We start from the raw sequence: 20798 nt of genomic DNA, 5'->3' as shown, positions 1-20798 counted from the left end.
CTATCTATAAAGTTAAAATAGTGCCTGATACATAAAGCAGTCAGCAAATAGTTCTGATATAAAATGAATGCTCTGCCTACTTCAAAGAAATATTCTAGGGCGCCTGGGTGGCTCAGGTCATGATCCCAGGGTTCTGGGATCCAAGTCCCGCATCAGGCTCCTTGCTTGGTGGGGAGTCTGCTTCTCCCTTTCCCTCTGCCCTTCCTCCCGGCTCGTGCTAATAAAATCTCAAAAAAAAAAAAAAAAAAGACAAAAGGATTACTATACATAATACTTCCAGCAATGTAAAATTTTCTTGTAGATCAGACTTAGGTTGGCAAACTTTTTCTTAAAGGGCTAAAGTAAGTATTTGTGTGCTGAGAAAACACAATCAACGCTATTACATAGGTACGTATATAATCATTTAAAATGTAACGACCTTTATACCCTAGGTGGTTGGGGTGGATGTCTTATGATAATCACCTGTGACCAGCAAAAAAAATAACTGAGCCCCTAAAAAGGAAGTAAGCCACTGAAGGTGTTATCAATAGAGATGTTAAAAAGGATCCAAGTTCCCTGGTTAGCTTTCTATAAAAGACCAACCCTAAAGACCCTCATCAGCAAGACAACCCTGTTGGGACACCTCTCACTCTTGAAAGCTTTTTCTGTATCTTCACTTAATAAACTCCTATTGCTTTACTCACACACAGAAAAATGTAACCACCTTTAAAAACGTAAAACCTCTTTCAGCTTCCTTGTAAAAAAATAACAGGTAACCTAACCAGTTACTTTTGGGGTAAATGGTCCATATAGACCCCCATTTCTTCTCTCCAAAATAAGTTTATTAGGGTTATTGAGAATGAATGATATAGTTAATTCATAATTATAGATCATAAGTATGTAGTATCTAATGCAGCTCAGTAATAACTAACATTTAATACAAAGATGGAAGTAATGGGGTCACTACTTAATAGGTGATATGTGAACCAAGAGCCACTGCTCTAGACAGTATTCTCAGTAAGTGATAAAAGTGTACTCCCAATGTAATGATTAACTACCTCTTTGTTTATGGGATTATTTTTACTTTCTAAACATAAACTCTATTTTCCAGATACCTTCTGACAAAAACGTCTGGCTTTAAGATAATTAAAATGCCGCTGGATATTTAGCTGGAGAACCAGTATGCTCTTAGTGTACCTGATCTATCTGGGAGTAGAAAAGAGGCAAAACTGGCTGATACAGTTGACCCTTGAACTATGCCAGGGCCAGGGGTGCTGACCTCTGTGCAGTTGAAATCCACATAACTTTTGATTCCCCCCAACTTAATAGCCTACTCTTGATCAAAGGCCTTACCAGTAACAGTTAATCAATGTGTATTTTGTGTATTATATATCGTATTCTTACAATAAAGTCAGCTAGAGAAAACAAAATATCATTAAAATCATAGAAAATACCTAGTGTTACACTGTATTTATCGAAAAAATTCTACGTTTAAGTGGATATTTGCAGTTCAAACCCAGGTGGTTCAAGGTAAACTATCAATGGGTGTATAAGAACTTAGCACAGTATTCTATGTGTTTGAAATTGGTGGTGTGCTTGGTAAACTGGCTCTCCAACATGGAAAATGCCCTGATTTGTTGCATTTGCCAACTTCCGTGGCATCAGAACTCCTACCATGGCCAATTTAAGTCACCAATATACCACTGAAAGCAGAGTTGGGAAAAGATATGCATAAATGGTTCCTAACCAATAGAAGCCAGTTTTCTTTAATTAACTTCTAATTTTTAAAGGTTATGAACTAAATGATTATGGGGTAACGTTAACTGTTCCTATCAATTCATTTAGTTTACAATCAAAATACAAAGCTTGTGTTTACTAATGTTGACCTTTTATTTACTACCACCATCATTCCCCAGCCCATTTTAAGAAAAAGTTCCATATTATGGGGTATTTCACTGTTAGGCTTCATCTTAGCTCTTACTGATATTTATTTGAGAAGTATTTTAAAGTCTTCCATACATTCCCCAAGAAGGCTGATTCATCTATATAATCTGAGCATTCAAAAATATAATTTTTTCCTATATTGTTGATGTTTAGAGTTTATTAATTTATCATTCTCCTAGCTATTTATAAACTTAATAGTTTAAAGAGCCGTACTGATGTGCTTTTTCAAACCAAATTACCAGTTTATTCATTCTACAAGAAGTTGTATTCACTAGAATTAAACACACAGAAACTTGAGTTGGTTTCTCTTAGACTTCTCAAATCACTGAAGATTCATCCAAAATGGTAGTAAATAACTAAGTGCTGACAAAGTATTCTACTTTTGCTATATCCAATTATTAAGTGACTAAACTACCATATGTAAATTCAAATTTTATTCTTACTTGCTCAGGAAATAAGGATAAATAGGAAACCTCTGGATCACAGAACTGAGAAAAATTAACCTGGTTTTATGTAAACTAAAAGGTCAACCAAAGTCAAATCATATTTGATAAACAATTTTTAATTAGAAGTCAATTTCTAATGTTATTATCCAAGAGAAGCCCTGGATACATAAAAACTTTTAAAGTTAATTTGTCTTTTATGAACAATGAGCATACTAATTTTGTTTTTAATGCTATTTTTAAAGCAGCAATGTGTAAAGAAAATATTGGTTTACTCTTCAAAATATCTTCAGCATGATCTTACTAAAATTAGAAGTACCACTTAACAAAGTTAGTAGGCGAAAGTGTTAAGAGCATGAACTGGAGTCAGTGGTCTGGGTTGAAATTAGCTCCATGATTTACTAGCTATGACTTTAGGCAAGTTACTTAACCTCTAAACTTCATTATCTCACTTGCTGAAATAGATATAATAGTCCATACTTCCTAGGGAATATTTAAACTGAGATTATGCATGTAAAGCACTTTCACTGCCTAGCATACAGTAAGTACCTAATAAATGTTAGCCATTATTATATTATGGGTTATAAAAAAAAGCCAAATCCAGTGTTTATAATATAAACGCCCACACTAAATATCAAAGAAGTCAAAATTCAGTCTCATAAATGTCTGATTATATTTAGTTATTGAGTCTTTGGATTCAAAGTCTTAAAATTTAAAAATGAGAACCTAATAAAAACTACAAATAAAAAAAAACCTACTAAAGGACTAAATTCTAAATTCTTCCTAGAAACAAACTATATCCATTTATCAAGATTCTTCCCAGCAGAAGCCTGAAAGTCCTTTATAGCTACAGTTACTTTTTGTCTTTTAAGTATTTTGAGTAAAACTTAGCAGTTTGGTTGATGAAATGTAGAGGAAACCACAGATCTACACATAGCTCTCTATGCTATTATTATAGGATGTTTGGTCCGTTCTATCATAAATACTAAGGTAGCTGTTGAAAACTTCACAGAAGAAGCTGTAATTCTTTTTTTTTATACGAATACAAGTAAAGTTAGTTGGTCTATACATTTGCAATTTTTTATTTTTATAAAACTTTGCAAAGTTATGAACATGGAAACTTCAAGAATCTCCTAAGCTTTTTACATAAGTAAACTTCAAATTCACAGTCTGTCTATTTTCAACTATTTATAATTAATGGGAGGCTAACACGGTAATATCTTGGACAAAGAGGGCATTAATTCTGCAGGCAAATTAGCAATAAAAATGCTAAACCTGAACAATCAGTCACTGACCATTTCCTTATACAGTATAAGATGTAGACTACAGACGGGAAACGAAAAGCGAATATAAAATTTATCTTCCCCAAATACAGCTCTACTATACAAGTTTTGAGGTTTACCCATGACATCAACAAAAATTAATGCACTTGTAATTTTCTCCCCCACTGTCCAAAAAAAAAAAAAAGCCATATATAATTGTAAATGAGAAAGAGTGGCAGTTTGCAAGCAAAAGAAAACCAGATTCACATTCTAATATTTACATTTGTTCTACTCAAAAGTCAAATTAAAATGTTTCTTTTCATTAGATCATTAAAAATAAACACTTAAAAAAAAGAATGCATTTTACTGCATCAATACTGTGGGGAAGTAACTCTGAATTTAGAAATGCTCTCTAGAGCAAAATTAACTTAACTTTGCGAGGGCCAACTGGCCTATCATTTAGATCTTTAATAGCAGCCATAGCTTCATTATAGTTTATCATAGCAACAATGGCTTCCCCTGTAGGTAATCCTTGCTCATTATACTGTATCGAAACTGAATCAGGTATGATTCTATAACCATGGAAAAAGTCTAGAATTTCATTAACATTAGCTTTAAATGGAAGATTCATTATCTTGATAGGTGTTAATCTACCTGAACAATTTAATTTTGGATCAGGCATAAATCTCCCCTCAGGAAAACTTCCCATACTGCGCTTTCCAAAATCAAACTTGCCACCTTCCGGGCGACCAAAATTCACTAAAGGGCGATGACTTCTAAAGTCATCAGGTGGGTTCCTAAACTCCTCACCAGGAGGTCTAAAACTGTCAGGAAGTCTAGGGTCCTCCTCTGGAGGTTCCCTGAGGTCTTCCTCCGGGAGCCGCCTGAAGTCCTCATCAGAAGGGCATCTAAAATCTTCCTCCTGGGGGCTCCTGAAGTCCTCCTCAGGAGGATGCCTAAAGTCTTCATCAGGAGGGCCTCCGAAATCTTCATCCGGTGGGTGCCTGAAATCTTCCTCTCGGGGGCGCCTGAAATGTTCCTGGGGTGGCCGGCGGAAGTGCTCCTGGGGTGGCCGGCGGAAGTGCTCCTGGGGCGGCCGGCGGAAGTGCTCCTGAGGTGGCCGGCGGAAGTGCTCCGGCGGCGGCCGCCTGAAATGCTCCGGGGGCGGCCGCCTTAGGTGCTCCGGGGGCGGCCGTCTGAAGTGTTCAGGGGGCGGTCGCCTGAAATCCTCCTCGGGAGAACGCCTGAAATCCTCCTCCGGAGAACGCCTGAAATCCTCTTCGGGAGGTCGCCTGAAGTCTTCCCCTGGAAGGCGCCTGAAATCCTCCTCAGGGGGCTGCCTGAAGTCCTCCTCGGGTGGTCGTCTGAAGTCCTCCTCAGGTGGTCGTCTCCATTCCCCTTGAGGAAGCCGCCTGAAGTCCTCCTCCGGAGGCCGCCTCCAATCCTCCTCAGGTGGCCGCCTAAAGTCTCCCTCCAGGGGCCTCCTCCAGTCCTCCTCGGGGGGCCGTCTCCAGTCCTCCTCAGGGGGTCGCCTGAAGTCCTCCTTGGGAGGCCGTCTGAAATCCTCCTCAGGTGGCCGCCTCCAGTCCTCCTCTCTTGGGTACCTGAAGTCCTCCTCCCGAGGGTACCTAAAATCCTCCTCCCAAGGGTGCCTGAAATCCTCAAGAGGCCGCCTTAAGTGTTCCTCCCGAGGGCGCCTAAAGTCCTCTGGGGAGTGCCTGAAGTCCTCTGGGGAATGCCTAAAGTCTTCTGGAAGGCTCCTATCAAGCTGTCGGAAATCCGCCTGGGTTTGCCTGAAATTGTCCAGTTGCCTCAAGTCCTCTTGCTGATGCCTAAAGTTTTCAGATGGGCCAACTGAGTATATTGGTAGATCACTGGAGTCAAATGAATGGGAGTGGTCATCTCTATCACATGACTGTGAATGGTCTTGCATTCTCTCAGTGGGCATCAAGGAAAAATTTACACCAAACTCCTGCATTTGTGCCTCAGATATAAGTCTTAACAATACCTCTGTCCCCAAGAATCTCCGCCGGTTTAAACGTTCAGCTTTCGTGGCCTGTTCTTCTGTTTTGAATTTCACCAATGCTTCTCCCAGACCAACTCCTTTGTCGTCATAAAGTAAGTAAATGTCCTCTTCTCCAAGAGAAAAGTCTGCAAAGAACTTTTGCACTTCCACTTTTGTAACATCAAAAGGAAAATTTCTTATATATATACACAGTTTCTGGCCAGGGTAGCCTTCTTGAGGGTATTTTTGTGAAATATGTCCAAGCCTTTCTTTCTCTATTGACACTGGTCTTTTCTTTTCATAACATTCGATGAACTTCAGCATTTGTTTTCTAGAAACAGGATCAATATGAACAGGACGATACTGTAAAACAGTCTTGTGTAAAGCCAGAGCGGTGTTATAGTCTTTCAGAGTTTTGAACATCACAAAGGCGTATCTTGTTCTTCTTTCATCTTTATATAAAAACCTAATCTGTTCATTAGTCAGATCAGTATCTCTAAAGAAATTTCTTAAATCTCTCTTGTTAATACTTAGGGACAGATTTTTTAAGTGAACATAAAATCCAAGAGGAGAACGAGAACGTGTTCTTCTGGGAGATTTTGAATGAGATCGTTTTCGAAAATGTCGATCATTAATTCCTCTTGGTGGAGAATGTTCTTCAGTTCTCACAGGAATGTCAACCTCCTTAATTACATTACCACCAAACTCAATCCACTGTTGTTCTGAGCCTTGCATTACTTCTATGAATCTTGAACCCATAAAACTTCTATGACATTTAAGACCTCCTGAAGCATCAATACATGAAGCAAATTTTACTATGGCATCACCATTATTTCGGCCATCATGATGTTTCAAGAAAATCACGCCATCCACACACAAACCAGAGAAAAAGACACGTACATCATCTTCATTTACTAAGTAAGGCAAACCTCGCAGAAACAAGTAAGGATTCTCTGCCTTCAATGGCCGTGTCTTTCTTGGCCTTAAATCACCATGTCCTGTACCATTAGTATGAAACCCAGCATCTTGATTAATTGGAGAGCCATATCCAGAATTACTTGCTTCTTCTTTAATAGCCTCAACAAAGTTAGACAAGCTGCCAGCCCCTGACGCCCCAGATCCTGGTCGCTCTCTTCCTATGCGATCAGTTCTTTTCATTTCTATAGTCTTCTGCATTTCTGCCTTACTACTAAGAAAGAGCTCTACAGATGAATCCTTGATAAACCCTCCTGAACGACTTATGGCACGTCTTGCATCTTCATCTGTTGCAAAAATAATAAAAGCCTCCCCAATTTCCCCTCCAATTATATGCACTCCTCCATCAGGAATAGTCAATCCCGTGAAGAAGTGACGAATATCCACAGGCCCCGCAATAAAAGGAAGCCCCAGTAAACGGATGACTACAGCCATGCTGAGCTCAAACCACAGCAATAATGACCTGCAGACAGAAAGGTACACATAATAGCAAGTCTTATTTTTGAAGTCCCTTATCCCAGACTAAACTTAATAATTATTTGGTTCCTACCTTCTTCAGCATTTATAAATGAAAACAAGGTACGAGTTCACAAAAAATAGACTATATCTAATTTCTTAAAGAATAAACCTTCTCCCATCTAAACATACAAATAAACCAACTATTTCAAAGATCTTTCATATCACCTATCCTATACAATATGAGCATCAAAAATATCAAATATTTGTAAGTCTGCCAAGCACTGCTTCACAACAAGACCAAACTATTTTTCACTTAGAAGCGTATCTTCTACTGAAGCATGAGAGAGAGCTTCGCGGGTTAAGGAATTTTACCAACCAAAATGAGTTTTACATATTCGAAAAGCCATCTATGGTCAGTATATAACTGTTGCTTATGATAATAAACGGTCTACTAGTGCATTACTGGCCAGAGGTAACGTACAGAAACCACATGTACCTACATGTCCTACTCTACTCTACATTTTTTTGTCAAGCTTCTGTGAAAAGCCTTAAGCTCTGAATATCTTACCTTTTTAAAATTTCTTGGAGACCTGTTAATTCTGTAAAAGCAACTTAACTGTGGAAAGAAAATGAAATATAATTAATCCTCGGACCCTGTAATTGATCTTAAACAACGCCAGATTAGGATATTCACTTCAGAATTACCTATTAAAAGTGAAGCAGTAATAGGAACCACAACTATGGGCATTACAAAATGGTCTTCTTTGTTCCAGAGGAAATTAATCATCCTTCAGCAAAAACGAAGTACAAATTCCAAGTAGACATCTACGAATTATTTTAAAACAAAAAAAATTCTGGAAATTAAACAGCTCCTTGATTGGAAGTAGCACAAGGAAAAGGGTGATAGAAATGTTATACATTTTGATTAGAGTGTTGGTTATATGGGTATAAACTTATCAAGACTAAATGAGCACTATTCTTAAAATCTGTGCATTTCATGGTATATAAATTTTACATCCACTTAAAAAAAAAAAAGGCAGCTGTTCTACAAGTAAAATGACAATTTAAAGTTACCAAAAATTCCCCAAAAGCCTATCACTTCCACTCAGGAAAAGAAAGACCAAACACCTAGCTCAGTAAGTCCAACTCTCTTGCAATTTTCCTCCCTTTTAAAATGTAAGACCAAATCAAACTAGTAAGGCAACAATTCAAAATGATGCAATAAATGAACAAGACACTAATGTTTTGAATTCAAAAACCAATATTTAAAGCAATATATCAAAACCAATGACTACCCCTTTGGATCCAATTTTAAGTTCTACACATACAACTCACACTTTCAAACATGGAACCAAGTTTCCGGATTCTAAGATAATTAAGGCAAATACTAAAATACCCCTAAAATTGGGGCACCTGGGTAGCTCAGTCGGTTAAGCATTCGACTCTGGGTTTCAGCCCAGGTCATGAACTCAGGGTCATAAGATCAAGCCCCTCATTGAGCTCTAGGCTCAGCATGCAGTCTGCTTGCATTCTCTCTCCCTCTGCCTCTCCCCACTGCTCTCTAATAAATAAAATCCTTAAAAAGAAAATAAAATACCTCTAAAACAAACAAAAATCTCAACCACTACTTATCTTAAACTCCTAAAACAATTACTATTAAAATTCACCTTAAGCCAAACAGAGTGTTCCAATATAGAATCTTACTATGCTAACAAGTTTATTCCATTTCAAACAGTCCTGCATTGAGAAAATCCAAATAACATATAGAAAATAGAATAAAAGCACATTTATTTAGAATGTTTAGGTATTATCAGTATTAACTGCTGAAAAATTTTAACTTAGTATTTCCTTAAGGAAATTTATATCTAATATTTTCAGAGATACCCAAAGTAACAATATGCAATATAGTCTTAATAAGTTTTAAGAGTTGCTAAATAATTATAAATTTGTTTTTGATGTGCCAATAAATGTTGCTTTAATTCAGTATTTACACTTAAGTATCACTCTTCCACAAAATGTGGTCCAAAGACATATTCTTTGAAGTCTGCAAGGTTTATTTTCCTTTGAAAATGGCCCAATGATTCAACTTTTTAAACTACAAGCTAAATTAACAAAGTTATCAAGAAATTACTTGGCATATTCTACATCTGAATTACCAATGCCAAATTGGTACTGAAATATTAATGACATTTATTATTAAAATATTTACATGGGGGGCGCCTGGTTGGCTCAGTCCTTAAGCATCTGCCTTTGGCTCAGGTCATGATCCCAGGGTCCTGGGATTGAACCCCACGTTGCCCCGCGTCAGGCTCCCTGCTCTGCAGGAAGCATGCTTGTCCCTCTCCCACTCCCCCTGCTTGTGTTCCTTCTCTCCCTGTGTATCTCTCTGTTAAATAAATAAATAAATCTTTTTTAAAAAAATATATTTACACGATACATGTGTGGGGGCAGGGGTATATGGGAAATCTACGTATCTTCTGCTCCATACTGCTGTTAACCTAAAAAACTGCTCTAAAAAAATGGTCTATTTAAAAAAATACGTGCACAGTACCAAAAATAAAAAATGAGTACAAGCCTGTTTCCTTCAACAAACCAATATCCACACCAACATTTAAAAAACTATAAATGGCTTCTAGACTAGTCCCCACTAAAGTTTCAAGATTCCTTCCTATGCGAACTGACTTAGCTCCTTTACTTTTATATTTTAGAAAGATACACACCATTTTATCTCTCCTAAACTTTTTCAGAGATTTAAAACGGATTTGCCCTGAGAACATAAATATATCTACAAGATAATTAGGGATGTTTCAAGGAATATGTCAAATTCAAAAAATTTCAAAATTTCTTTTTCTCCCTTGCTTACAAACAGTATTTTAAATAGTTCCATGAGTACAAATCTCATGATTCCTATTCAAACAGACAATATATTTTTTTCTAATTTGTCACGTATAACTAACACCTAACTTTTCTGCCCTTTGGAGGGAGGGAGGGAAATGTACTATTTTCTCTCTCAACGACATACCTGAGAGACCACCTATAAGAGACCAGTTCTCAAAATGAGCACTTTTCCTGTGGTTCCCATGTTATTTCCTTAAGCAAACTCCTCAGCAATTCTACCCTTAGAACATTACACAAAAATCGAAATACACAAAATACCCACAAATCACTGCACTTAAAATTTTTTCTACTTAGGAAGGCAACACACGTATTCTTTTGACTGTGTTAATTTAAAGACCATGATATTAGAACTTCTAACCTATGAAAAGATGGAAGTGAGTCCTTAAAAGCTCCTTTAAGGGCAAGTCACTGATAAGTTCATTTTAAATAATCTTGCTGATTTTATCCAGGATTCATCCCACTTGATCACCATTATCCACTAAACAATACAAAATGTGCATCTTCTAATCAAGTCTGAAGGGAAACAAGAGACTAAATTTAAATAGGTATTATTATCTCAGACCTATCTGATTTTAACTAGCGAATAACAAGTCATTTTCCAGATATGGTGGGGGAAAGAAAATGACTATTCTTTAAAACCCAAAGTTATGACGAAATTCTAAACACAGGAGTTTCCCCTGCAGAAAATAATCTGGCCCAGTCCACAATTATTCTTTATGAAGATCTGCCTTTTATCACTTTATAATGTAGATGGTTAAAACAAAAACCAAAGGTATGACGACACAGAGCCATAGTCCTTAACAGGAACTGGAAATGAAGACGAATCCACACGGCACAGGATTTCCCATAACATCCATCATCCTCAAATGGGGATCATCCGAAGGCACTGCTTCTATAGCCCAAAGCCTTTGTCCATACTCCCAGGAGTCAGAGCTTCCTTCTTTCGCGCCAGGCCAAAGTTGCTACGTGGGATCCGATGCTGTCGCCAGACCTTCAGCCACAATCAGCCTTCAAATTAACCTGGACCGCCCAACCTCCGTGCCTTTCCGTTACGCCGTCCCAAGGGCAAACATTCCACCCTAACTCGCCACACGGTGTACTGCCCCATACCTAACTCAAACACTTTGGGCCACTCTAATGCCTAACGAGCCGGGCCTTCAGCGCTTTTCTGCCACCACTGACTACGATGACATAGCAAAGAAAAAAAATACCTATGAAATCCTTCGATATCTTCACTCAAGAAAACTGGGCAGCGCACACACACCACCACATGGAGACTGACGGGAGAGTCGGTGTTTAGCAAGGAATGAGGGTGCCCTAACGGCAGAAGCTACGCTAGCTCCTGGCGCGGCTGCGGGCCCCGCCTTTCCCTGCTCTTCCTTCCCCATCGCCAACCCCTCCCCACCCCCGACGCCCGAAGGGTAACTGCTTCGCACTTGGTAATAAACACACACCACTGCTGCCGAGTCGGACACACAAGGCCGGAGTCGGGGGACACTCCTCGTCGCAGCAGCCTGCCCAGTACAGGTGGAGCCCTCAGTGAGCCTAGAAGAAGATGGCGCCCACTCTCCCCTCCGCTCCGGACAAACGGACGTACAGTTTGTCTGCCCATGCGCTCTCCAGGCGTAACCCACCACCCCGGCGCCCCGGCCACGTTTGCGCAGGCGTCTTGACGCTCACCCGCTTCCCGTTGTCAGGGGAAGGGAGGCGGAGCCCGCGAGCGCGCCATCCCGCCCTGGGTTTGATGAGCTTCTGCGCATGCTCAGATTCCATCCAATCCGGGAGTCTCCACCAAAGAAAGGCGAGATTCCTAGACAAAGTTCGGGGGTCGACTCATTGTGGTAATGAGAAGCTTCAACAAATAATTCCTGAGGTACGTTGCTCAAACGTTAGTGATTTCCAGGAGTAAAGGAAAGCAGAGAAAAGCAGAGAAGAGTTGACGATTTCTTTCTGTCTTTAGCTCTGCAGTAATCGTGTGGCGTAAGCATATTCTGAAAGGCTCTTTATAAAATCTAAAAGGGGATTAAAAAGGTTTTATTGCCTTAGATGTTTGGCAGATACGATGCCAACACCTAGGGGCTTAATAAATGCATGCCTATTTATATTATATTAAATTATGCCAAATTTATAGACACTAATAACTTTATGAAGCATTTTTTTTACGTTTGTTGTTCTACTTTCTAGTTTTTTGAAACATGAGACAGACCAATCTTGAAAAAATGGTAAGTGAAAAGCACAATTACAGAAATGTTCTGTGATGCCGGCTACGTAATGGGTGGTGAACAACCTTATGTTTGATTTCATTTTTTTGCAAATAAAGCAGCCTACCAGTTTTCATTTTTTTGCAAATAAAGCAGCCCACCAGTTTTATAACTACATGATGTATTTATGGGTGGAGCCAAAGCTCCCTAAGGAAGCAGAAACTATATCTTTAAAACACTTTGGAGATGAAAAAAATGAATTTTCGATCTCTCTGATAGGATTATGAGAAGAGATCATCTAACAAGTGAATAAAAGGTGGTTCCTGGAATGAGAGCCACCATTTACTCACTTGGGTAAGTTTTTTAGCCTCTCCGTGCCTCAGTTTCCTCATCTGTAAAATGGGGATAATAGTAGCATCTACACCATGGGCCTGCCATAAATATTAAATGAGTTAATATGCGTAAAACCTGAGACTAGGTAAGTATTAGTGGTTTCAGATGTCAGGGTGATCCACATACAAGCACAGGATAGCACTTTGGGGAGCTAGTTTCGTTGAGTAGATAGCATTTGCCTTGATTATTCCCCACAGTCCAGGGTTTGGTCCTAGGGGAACCTGACCTCAAAAGCTAAAGTTTATGGAGGGCTTACTATGTGGCAAGCCCTGTGCATTATCTCATTGTATTCTTAAAACTACTTTCAGAAGTAGTTACTATTATTTTTCCTATTTTACAGATAAGGGAAATGGACATAAAGGATCACATAGCTTGTTCAAAGCTATAGGGATAGTGCAAGGTAAAGTCAGGAATTGAACCCTGGTCATTTGCTCCCAGAGGCCACAGGGGAGGATTCTGTCCTTGGAGGCAGACTCCCTTTAAACAAGCACACCGAACCTACACTCCAGAATGTCAATATTGTCAATATTAATTCACAAGAAGAAACACTGGCAAAGTGGACCTGAGGTCAGCTCTGGCTTTTTCTGGCCTGTATATGCTCTCTATATGAAGTCAAATGCTCAGAGAATTGTTTGCTAAACATGAAAGTGGAATGAGGAGATACCTAATCTCAAAAAGTGGTTCTCAGTTAAAGGGTACCTGGAAGCATTCTCACCTATATTAACAAAAATAATAACTATCATTTATTGAGCACTTACTATAAGGCTAGTCCGAACAACTGTGCTTAGATCAGACTGCCTCTTTTGGACAAGTTTAGACAGGTATTGCCAGACTTTTTTACTGTTTTGGAATGACTAGCCCCTTCTACTCACACAGATTTTCTCCACAAACAAGACACGATAGTGAATGCCTGTCTTTTATAGTCTGCCTTCTGCCTTACTCAGATAACAATACCATTACAATCAAAGCCAGAAAATTCCAGCTGAAGTAATTGGGTTTAATTACATGGTATTCTGGTTATTGTATAGTTCTTGAACCTTTAGTATGTCAACATGGAAACCTAGCCATTTTAGAGAACAGAAAGAAAAGTAAGTTTCTGGAACAACAAAACCAAAGACTATCCTAAAATATGGTAACCACACTGAGCCATGAGCATTCCATGGCTCTGCCTGGGCATTTAGCCTCTCCAAGCTTTTTGCCACATCTACATCACTTCCTGCCCTCCTGAATGATTTTGGTATCAGACGGTTTTCAGCTACCCTTCTAAGCTCTTCAACAACCACAGTGAAAGCCTCTGTCACTGGGGTGCCTGGGTGGCTCAGTGGGTTAAAGCCTCTACTTTCAGCTCAGGTCCTGATCGCAGGGTCCTGGGATCAAGCCCTGCATCGAGCCCTGCATCGGGCTCTCTGCTCAGCAGGGAGCCTGCTTCCCTTCCTCTCTCTCTCTCTGCCTGCCTCTCTGCCTACCTGTGATCTCTGTCAGATAAATAAAATCTTAAAAAAACAAAAAACCTCTGTCACTTGGTCTTAAGAGTTCCTTGATTTTCTCAACTTCAAGGACCTTTACTCCTCTTGCACACCTTGATTTCCATTCAATTCCACTGGCATTTATTGAGCACAGACTGTGTATCAAGCACCTTGCCAAGGCTCCTGAGAGATTGGGGTGAAGAACCCACAGTCCCCTTTTCTCAGGATGCTTATACTATAGCAGAAGAGACAGGGCACATACCATCACACACAGGAGGACATGTAGAGCATGGAGATTAAGAACTGGGTTTCTCAGTCAGGCAGATCCAAGTTCAAATCCCAGCTCTGCCACTTCATGACCGTGAATGAGTTCCTTATCTTTAAACTTTTCCATTTGTAGGGTGAAGATAACAGTACCCACCATTCAGGGCCATTTTTGAGGACTAAATGATACAGTGCTTGTAATTCCAAAGACAATGTAAGAAGAAAGCCAAAGAGTAAAATAAAATAAAATAATGTAGAAGGCTTTGTGTTGGAAGTCTCCTGCAGGCAGTCTTTCAGCCCCCACTCAGCTGCACAAGAATGAGCCTTGAGTCTGGAACCCTTCCTTATCAAGAGTTAAAGAGCCCACACAGACTGCACCTGGCCTATCACCTTCTGTGGGAATATCCTTCCTTGTTTTGGGCTCACTAAGTACTCTTGTCTGTGTTTCAGAAACGTCTATTATATGTCACTTGGTCAACCCACTGTTGTATTGGTCCCCTGAGGAGAGGGACCAGGTTGCTTCCACTGCAGCATGAGAGGGGTGTGGCACAGTTGCCTTGTGTCAGTGGCCAGGAGAGACCCACTGGCCATCGGGGACTGACACCTCTGTTGAAACTGATCCTGCTGTCTCTTTTCTATGTAAGTAAAGTGTTGTGGCAAACTTTTTACTTAGTAACTCCAAACTCAAGATGCAATGGACAGAAATGTTTGGAGTCCTCCACGAGACTGGTTACTGGTGCATGTAACACAAAAATTTTGTGGACACAAAAAAATTCTGTCTCATGACTGGCTAGTGCCTACTCCAGCCTTAACCCACACTACATTGGTCCTCTGCCCCCTTTGTAGGCATCAAGTGAGAGAAGACAGCATTGAGATCCCCTCAGAATTTAGAAGATGGTAATAAACTAGAGAATGAAGGAATGAAGCAAGTTTTGATTTAATCTTTTCCATTGCAGCAAATTGTATTAAATGACAATGTATAATGCAGAACTCCAGATGCTAAGAGACAGTAGGGAACAAAATTGGACATGGTTCTTGCTCTCATAAATCTGGTCATACAGGAAAGGACAGGAAAACTAGTGAGAATTATTCAACTGAATGTAAATTTATAGCAGGGACAAGAGCTATAAAAGGGAAATACATAATGCTGTGAGAATATTTCATAAGAGGGCCTGGCCTGATCACAAAAGGTAGGAGGAGTTTCTTAAAGAAGTGGCAGATGAGTTGGAAAGAAAAGGGTGAGTTAACAAAGTAAATAGAATTTCTCAGGGAGGGGGAGGAAAGAGGGGTGGTCCATGCAGAGAGGTGCACTGGCTTAGCGCATTTAGAGAACCAAAAGAAGACCAATGCAGGCAGAATGCATGAGAGTGCACAGGACAATGAAAGGATGCAGGAAGAATCAGACCCTGCTAGGAGTTGGGGTTCATGCTCAAGACTTTGAGCTTCCCCCTGGGAAAAACAATGAACTATTTTAAGCAGAGAGGTGATATATTAGACTTGCATTTCAAAAGATTACTCCGGCTGAGGTTTGGAGAATGGATTAGAGGGTGGCAAGAGTATGTGTATGAGGACAGGTTAACAGGTTTTTTTGATTTCCAGTTTAAGGTGACAGTTTGAATACAGGTATTTACTCCCATTCCTTCCAGAAATCCTAATAAAATGATAGAAAAGAACTTTTGAAAGAAGCAAAAACTGATGCGAATGAAGATAACAGAGTAGGAGGCAGCAGTGATAAAACTTTGTGAGCAGGAAACAGGTGGATAGGTCCTAAGTTCTTTTGTGAATCCAGGAGGGCTGAATCCTAAATTGACAGAAAAGGTAAGAAGCAATCTGATGTGCACCAAATAAGTCCTAAAGGCCTTAGAAGCCCTCAGTATCTTTTGCTGGGGAAGGAGGTGAAAACAGTTGGCTGAACATTAATTTGTAAAGCACTAAAGACAGGCACTTAAGATTCCTTTCTAGTACCAAGAAACCTGTGTCTACCCCATTAGAGCAGAAGACTGAAAGCTTATTCCCTGGAGAGAGTCTGACTAGGGGACAATGGGTCAAATGAGATCAGGGTTTCTATTATATAAAAGACAGTATGTAAATGATGAAACTGAATAATGAAACTCACACCCTTTCCCCACTAAACTGGGCAGCCAGGCTTAAATTCTCCAGGAAGAAGGTTCTTTCTGGGGAATCTGATCAGCACTACAAGAGAGAAGAAAGAAAAAATACTGACATGGGGTAATGCCTGAAGAAAGCCCGGGCAAATCACGGTATACATTGTAGCCCAGTCAAGGAGCCCCACCTGTCCTTCCTTCACTTGATATTAGCCAAAAGGCTGAGAAGCGATTCCTGCTTGTCCCTAAGCTTCCTATTAGCTTTTTTTTTTTTTTAAGATTTTTTTATTTATTCATTTGACAGAGAGAGATCACAGTAGGCAGGGCAGCAGACAGAGAGAGCGGGGGAAGAAGGCTCCCCGCCAAGCAGAGAGCCTGATGCGGGGCTCCATCCCAGGACCCCGAGATCATTACCAGAGATCACCACTGAGGTGCCCCCTAGAGCTTCCTATTCTCTTTTAAGTGTGCCCCACTCGAATATGCATACATCACATATATGAACGTACATATACATAGATATAATACACATATACATAAATAACAAAAACAAAAAACATAACAAAAAACAGAGATTGTGCAGATAGAAGAAAACTTTGAAACACTCTCAGTTAATGTCCTCAGAGATAAAATATTGCTTTCATGAATACCAGGATGTAATGAGATATAGTCAGAAAATAAAAAAGCTCTTAGAAATTGATTAATAATAGTGGAAATGAAAAGTTCAAGGGAATGTTTGACAGAAAAATCTTGAAAATTTTTCCAGAAAGTAGAGCAAAACAAAATAAATGGAAAAAATAATATAAGAAAATAAGCAAAATAGTCTAGGAGGTCCAATATCTGAAAATAGGGCATCCAGAAAGAGAGAATAGGAAAAATGAAAGATATTCAAAGGAACAATTAAAATCAACAAGTGCTCAACAAAAAGAAGACAATGAAACACCCCTGGGATGCCTGGGTGGCTCAGTGGCGTCTGACTCTTGGTTTTGCCTCAGATCACGATCTCAGGGTTGTAAGCCGGAGCCCCACTTCAGAGTCTGCTTGAGATCCTGCCCCTGTCCCCTGACCCCCCAAATCATGCACAGGCTTTCTCTCACTTTCAAAATAGAATAGGTTTAAAATAAAATAAATACAATAAAATAGAAAAAGGCATTGAAATACCCCAAGACACATCACTGTAAAATTAAGAAAAATGAATACAGAGGAACAACCTCAAGACTTCCAGAAGGTAAAAAAAAAAAAAAACAAATTTAAACACAAAAGAATCAAAATGGAAGATTTTTCAATGGCAATGTAGAAACAAAAAGAAAAAGCAGTTTCTCTTTTGATTTTTTTAAAAGATTTTATTTATTTATTTGACAGATAGAGGAGGAAGCAGGCTCCCTGCTGAGTAGAGAGCCTGATGTGGGGCTCGATCCCAGGACCCTGGGATCATGACCCAAGCCGAAGGCAGAGGCTTTAACCCTCCAAGCCACCCAGGCGCCCCCAGTTTTTCTTTTTAAATACACCTCCAAAATTCTGAGGGGTATTTCCAAACTAGAACTTCATACCCAAGAAAACTATTAAGTAACTGTGAGGGAAGAATAAAGATACTTGTAGATATGCAGGTCTCAAAAATTTACATCTTATGCATCTTTTTTCAGGAAGTTGATGAAGTATTTATCCAAGAAGGAAGTAAACCAAGAAAGAAGAGAATATGCAATACACTTAACTTGAGATCTCTCTTAAACACTCCACTTTCCCCTTCCAGTTTAATAGATTGCATAGTCTTTTCATTCTTGGTTTATGTGTTTAAGAGCATAGATGCCTGAGGGGCACCTGGGTGGCTTCTCAGTTAAGGGTCTCCCTTCGGCTCAGGTCATGATTTCAGGGTCTTACGATCCAAGTTCCATGTTGGGTTCCCTGCTCAGCGGGGAGTTATCAGCTTTTCTCTCTCCCTCTACCCCAACTGCCAGCCATCCATACAGTATGCATGCAAGCATGTACACACTCTCAAGTGATTGAATAATATCTTAAAAAAAATAGATGCCTGAGGCAACTGGAGCAAATATAAACAAGTTGGGCTACATCAGATTAAAAATCTTCTGCACAGCAAAGAAAACCACCAACAAAATGAAAAGGCAAACTACTGAATAGGAGAAAATACATACAAATCATGTATCTCATAAAGGGTTAGTATACAAAATATATACACAACTATTACAACTCAACAGCAAAGAAACAATCTGATTAAAAAGGGGGCAGAAGGTCTGGATAGACATTTTTCCAAAGAAAACATACAAATGGTCAATAGGTACATGAAAATGTACTCAACATCACCAATCATTAGGGAAATACAAATCAAAAACCACCTGGGTGGCTCAGTTGGTTAAGTGTCTGCCTTCAGCTGGGGTCATGATCTTGGGGTCCTTGGATCGAGCCCCAGTCAGGCTCCCTGTTCAGTGGGAAGTCTGCGTCTTCCTCTCCCTCTGCCTGCCACTCCCCCTGCTTGTGCTCTCTCTCTCTTTGTCAAATAAATGGATAAAATCTTTTAAAAAAACACAATAAAATCTTACCTCACACCTGTTAGACGGGTTATTATAAAAAATAAAACAAGTTTTGGTGAGGATGTGAAGAAAAGGAAAACTTTGTGTGCTGTTGGTGAGAATTTAAATGGGTACAACCATCATGGAACCTCTCACGGAGGTTCCTCTAAAAACTAAAAAGAGAACTATTATATGATCCAGCAATTCTACTTCTGGGTATTTATCTGAAGAAGATGAAAACACTAACTCAAAAAGATATATGCACCTTCACACTTATTGTAACATTATTTATAGTAACCAAGATATGGAAACATTGGAAACAACCTAAGTGTTCATTGATGGATGAATGGATAAAGAAAATGTGATTATATGCACATATATAGGAATATTATTCAGTCATAAAAAAGAATACAATCTTGCCATTTGCAACAACATGGATGGATCTTGAGGCATTACACTAAGTACTTAGAAATAAGTCTGACAGAGAAAGACAAATACCATATGATCTCACTCGTGTGGAATCTATTTTAAAAAATGACAAACCCCTCTCCCCCAAACATAGAACAGATTGGTGGTTTGCAGAGGTGGGGGGGGTAGAGAGTGGGTGAAATGGGTCAAGAGAGTCAAAAAGTATAAACTTCCAGCTATAGAAAAGTCACAGAGATGTAATATAAAGCATGGTAACTATAGTTAATAATACTGTATTGCATATTTGAAAGTTGCTTAGAGTAGATCTTAAAAGTTCTCCTTAACAAGAAAAAAATTTTGTGACTATATGGTGATGGATGTTAACTAGACTTACTGTTAGGATCATTTCTCAATACATACAAATACTGAATTATATTGTACACCTGCAACTAATATCATGTTATATGTCAATTATACCTAAACAAAAAAATAAAATAATAATGCCTAACACTGAAAAATTAAGGTTTAAAATAGGTAATTGCAGTGATTCATAAGGGAGAAGGTAGCATTTTAGGGTGATAGTGATGTAGAGTTTTAAAAAAGTAAAAGAATTCAAGGGATATTTGGGCAATTAATTCAGGGAATATTTAGTAGATTAAAAAACAACAACAACAACAAGAAATCCAGGCTGAAATGGGAAGATGAAGAAAAGCATCGAAAGTGACTTAGATTTTTGGTCTGTATTTCAGATGGGATGATGGTGCCATTAACTGAGATATAAAAAACTGGAAGAAGACAAGGTTGGAGTTGGGGGAGTGATGAAGTTCGTAGGTAGTTTTGGAGACCTTGAATTAAAAATGCTTCATTCCAGAGTGGAAATTCTGTTCAGAGCTCAGAAAAGATCCTTGGCCTGGATATATATAGATACATGAGTCATCTTCCAAAACTGGTCAATGATGTCACAGATATGGTTGACATCACCCACAGGGAAACCAAAGTATGAGAAGAGAAAAAAAGTCTAGGACTGAGCCCTTGGGGATTCTCCATATAATATTTAGGTGAAGGAAGTTGAGCCAACAAAGGGCAAAGAGCAGGAATAACCAGAAAGTTTATTCTAGGAATAACCTGGAGAAAAACTGCCTGTTCCATCATGGAAGCCTAGTTCAGAGTAGAATATATTGTATGTGATGCAGCAGTTCTAGTAGGGACTAGAGTAACACCAAGGGTCTGAAGACTGGGAAAGAGAGCAGGGCTTAGCACACAAAGTGCCTTGATTGTAAGATCATGACTTCACTAATTCCCCTTTCTGACCACAACCTCCATTTCTGCACTTTGCATTTTTTCCCATCACATTATTTGTAATACTTTAATTAATTAATCCTCCTCATGGACTTACTTGCCTTTCCCTTTTCTTTATTCATGCCAAGGAAAGCACAGCCAGGGATTCAAGAGCAGCAGTAAAGAATCAGTGTCG

The 20798-nt window shown here is 39.3% G+C and overlaps 1 protein-coding gene across 3 annotated transcripts; it reads right to left on the bottom strand.

Annotated features, from left to right (window-relative positions):
• Positions 1–3425: 3425 nt before the first annotated feature.
• Positions 3426–11630, bottom strand: RBM12B (RNA binding motif protein 12B). 3 transcript variants are annotated; one of them, XM_032858713.1, is made up of 4 exons: positions 11420–11630; positions 7773–7892; positions 7636–7683; positions 3426–7071 (listed from the first exon to the last, which is right to left on the bottom strand). In XM_032858713.1, exon 4 carries the CDS (start codon positions 7041–7043, stop codon positions 4041–4043), a length of 3003 nt encoding a protein of 1000 aa, XP_032714604.1. In that variant the 5' UTR covers positions 7044–7071; positions 7636–7683; positions 7773–7892; positions 11420–11630; the 3' UTR covers positions 3426–4040. The 3 variants fall into 3 exon arrangements, with proteins under 3 accessions (XP_032714604.1, XP_032714605.1, XP_032714603.1); XM_032858714.1 differs by lacking the exon at positions 7773–7892 and having other exon boundaries at positions 11402–11630; XM_032858712.1 differs by lacking the exon at positions 7773–7892.
• Between the last annotated feature and the right edge of the window lie 9168 nt (positions 11631–20798).

The sequence above is a fragment of the Lontra canadensis genome, unplaced genomic scaffold, assembly GCF_010015895.1.
Source record: "Lontra canadensis isolate GAN:19392208 unplaced genomic scaffold, GSC_riverotter_1.0 scaffold15, whole genome shotgun sequence".
In the NCBI taxonomy this organism is placed as follows: Eukaryota; Metazoa; Chordata; class Mammalia; order Carnivora; family Mustelidae; genus Lontra; species Lontra canadensis.
Note: the sequence above shows the minus strand (reverse complement) of the source record. Positions and strands in the feature narration are given on the sequence as shown.